The sequence below is a fragment of the Seriola lalandi genome, unplaced genomic scaffold (genome assembly GCF_002814215.2).
Source record: "Seriola lalandi dorsalis isolate HSWRI2012SDOR001 ecotype SW California unplaced genomic scaffold, Sedor1 jcf7180002051006, whole genome shotgun sequence".
NCBI lineage: Eukaryota > Metazoa > Chordata > Actinopteri > Carangiformes > Carangidae > Seriola > Seriola lalandi.
Genome location: NW_019521559.1, coordinates 4,792 through 7,600, shown reverse-complemented (window position 1 = coordinate 7,600; position 2,809 = coordinate 4,792). Strand labels below are relative to the sequence as shown.

The 2,809-nt window shown below is 40.0% G+C and overlaps 1 protein-coding gene across 1 annotated transcript; it reads right to left on the bottom strand.

Moving 5' to 3' along the window:
- Positions 1–7: 7 nt before the first annotated feature.
- On the bottom strand, positions 8–2,808 carry LOC111649485 (uncharacterized; the record flags this gene model as incomplete). Its single annotated transcript, XM_023399231.2, has 4 exons — positions 8–386; positions 474–662; positions 1,396–2,145; positions 2,517–2,808. Coding segments are annotated over 4 exons (1,392 nt in total), but the record flags the coding sequence as incomplete, so codon positions are not given.
- Between the last annotated feature and the right edge of the window lies 1 nt (position 2,809).

Here is a 2,809-nt window from a genome sequence, read left to right as displayed (position 1 = left end):
TATTTTGTTAATATTGTCCGACTCTGAGAGGAGCGTCTTTACAGCCTAACCAGCTACAAATCATCAGTGCAGAGTAACTTCCCTCTACAATGTGTTGTAGTTTGTATTTAAATGGTTTGAACAGAAGTGTAAAGCTTCCTGATGACAGCCCTGTGTGTACCAAACACTTTGGTTCAATGAAGTGCAGTAAATGACTTAGTGTTCTTTCACATTACAAACATGGTTTTAACATGGAAGTACTTCTTGTTCAGTCTCTTCCTCTGCTTCGCTGCTGGTGGTAGAGACTGACTCATAGCCTGAAGTTTTGATGGTTTCCCACCATGATCGGACTTTTTCTCTTGATTCTTCCATCTGATCAGTATCTGGTTCAGAGGTGTGTGTCTTCCCTGGGGCAGAAGATAAAATGTTAAAACAATATGAAACTGAACAAGACAGAAGTTACTTGCTATACTGTAGTTATTTGATTTATTCACCTGCAAAAAGCTTGTTAAAATGTTGTATTGACGCCTCTCGTCTGATCCACTCTCTCGCCATCAATTCTGCTTCGTCTTCACTTTGTAGTTTGAGACCAAAACTGGTCTGAAACTGGTCATCTTCATGTTGGTGCTCTATTTCTTCCTTCTCCCCTTCAACATCTTTGAGCATCTGCTCATTTTCACCAACTGGTTAAAAAATACAATAATCATATTAGTTATACAAGGGATAACACTGAGTGTTGCTGGAATATACTGTAAAGCATGCCTTTCAATTTTAATCTACTGCAATTATGCCCAGGTAAAGGGCTGCATAGAACCATAGACTGTATATAATGATGGACGCCACCTCTATGACGTCACCCATAGGTTACTGAAGTTTACAGTTGTTTGCTCTGCTGTTGCCATGCTGACAGTGCTTGACTTCGTGTAACTCCACTAATCCAATAATGGGCAAAGAGGTGGGGTGTGTGTGGAGCCAAGACTTTGGTGAATGCCAGTTTGTGGCAAGAATAAGCTCACCCACCTTTCACTCAAAATGGCACACTCTAAATTATGCATAACTTTAAGCATTAATGAAATTTTAACAGGTTTGAGTTATATAAATAGATTGTTTTTTTTAAGAAAAATCATACTATCAAAATGATCTGGTGGGAAAGATATTTTTGCGGGCCGCCACAAGCCTACCACTGATACATAGTGGTTTAAAGGTAAGAACTAGTAAATATTATGCACTGTATAAAAACTTATAGCACAAAAAATATCCACATGCGAGGAGATTTTGATTATATCAAATTCTGCAAATATAGTGTTGTATGGTGTGATATTAATGATTTGAGATGCATGCAGCCCAGAGGGAGAATAAAGTTTATTCTTATGGTCTGTTACAAATACTGTTCTGTCAATGTCTCTGGATACTTACAGTTTAGTTGTGCACTCATACTTGTGTTTCCTTTTAAGATGTTGTGCTCTTCCCAGTTCTTGCGATCCCATTCATTGTTAAGCTGTTCTGTGATCTCTTTGGCTGTGCTCTCATCTTTGTTTTTAGTTGGTTCATCACTTTTCTCTTCTTGTTGTGGATCATCTGTTTCATTGAGGTACAAAGAACAGTTTCCTGCCACCATCTCCTCCATCTTCTCCAGCAGCTCTGTTACCTGATCATCAGCTTTGCTCCTGTTGTCAAGGACATGATACCTCTTTCCACATTTCTCAATCAGCCCACGGAGAGGCTTTCCTTCACTTTCAATGTGTTGCTCTATAGTTTTGTTTCCCAAAGTGTCCCCAGATGTAAACAGCACTATTACATGTCTCCACACTCTCTGTCCAAGTAGCTTCATGTTGTCCTCTGTGACTCTTTTCTGTTCATCAGTAAATGATGTGTCAGGCGGCACCACCAGCAGAACGACATTTGGTGATGGCGAGCACAGAGACACCCCTTTTAAAATCTCAGACTTCACAATCTGAGGGGTGTACGTCGCTGGGAAGAATTTCCACCATCCAGGAGTGTCCACGATGACGACCTCTCTTCCAGCCACCTCGCCAATTTGCTTTAAAGCTTTCATCGTTCTCTCACCAGACTGAAACTCTTTGCTTCTTAAAATCCTGTTGCCAGCGGCACTCTTCCCAGAAAACACCCACCCGACCATCAAGATTCTCAGGCTGGGTTTTGGCTCTGTGTAAGAAAACAGTTTTTAGAAATCTGGTTAATTTAAAGGACAATTCTTGCTGAGTATAATTTTTGTAATTTTTTTAAATTTATAACAAAACGATCTAAGCTTAACAGGTCTGCTAAGTGACTCAAATGTGGTTGAAAGGTCTGAAAAAGTGGTGACCTTTTGAGATTAAATCATTCTTGTAAAGTGTGATGGATGTTTACAACAGACATTTGGGTGGTAATTTACTGTTTGCCTTTCCAAATAAATTTGTTTACAATGTTGTAGCTGCTGTTTTATTGCCATTACAATGTTATTACCAAAAGGAATGATGGCTAAAAGACAGAAATTTTCTTTTTAACAAACATTTATGAAAACAAATTCAACTGACCAATCAGGAGCCTTCTGAGCCTTTGCCTTTGTTGTTCTGTCTGCAGACGCAACTCCTCAGCTTTTTTGTCCACCTCCTTCCTCCTCTCTTCAACAGTTTGTATCAGCCTGCTCTCAACTTCATAACAACTGTTTTCTGCCACCATGGTGTCAAGCTTCTCAAACAGCTGTCTGACGTTCGTGCTGTTGTCTGTCCCATCATCACAGAGAACATGATACCTGTTACCACAGGCCTCCAGCAGCGACTGGAGTGGTGCCCCTTCTTTACTGATGTAATCCTCAATGGTTTCATGG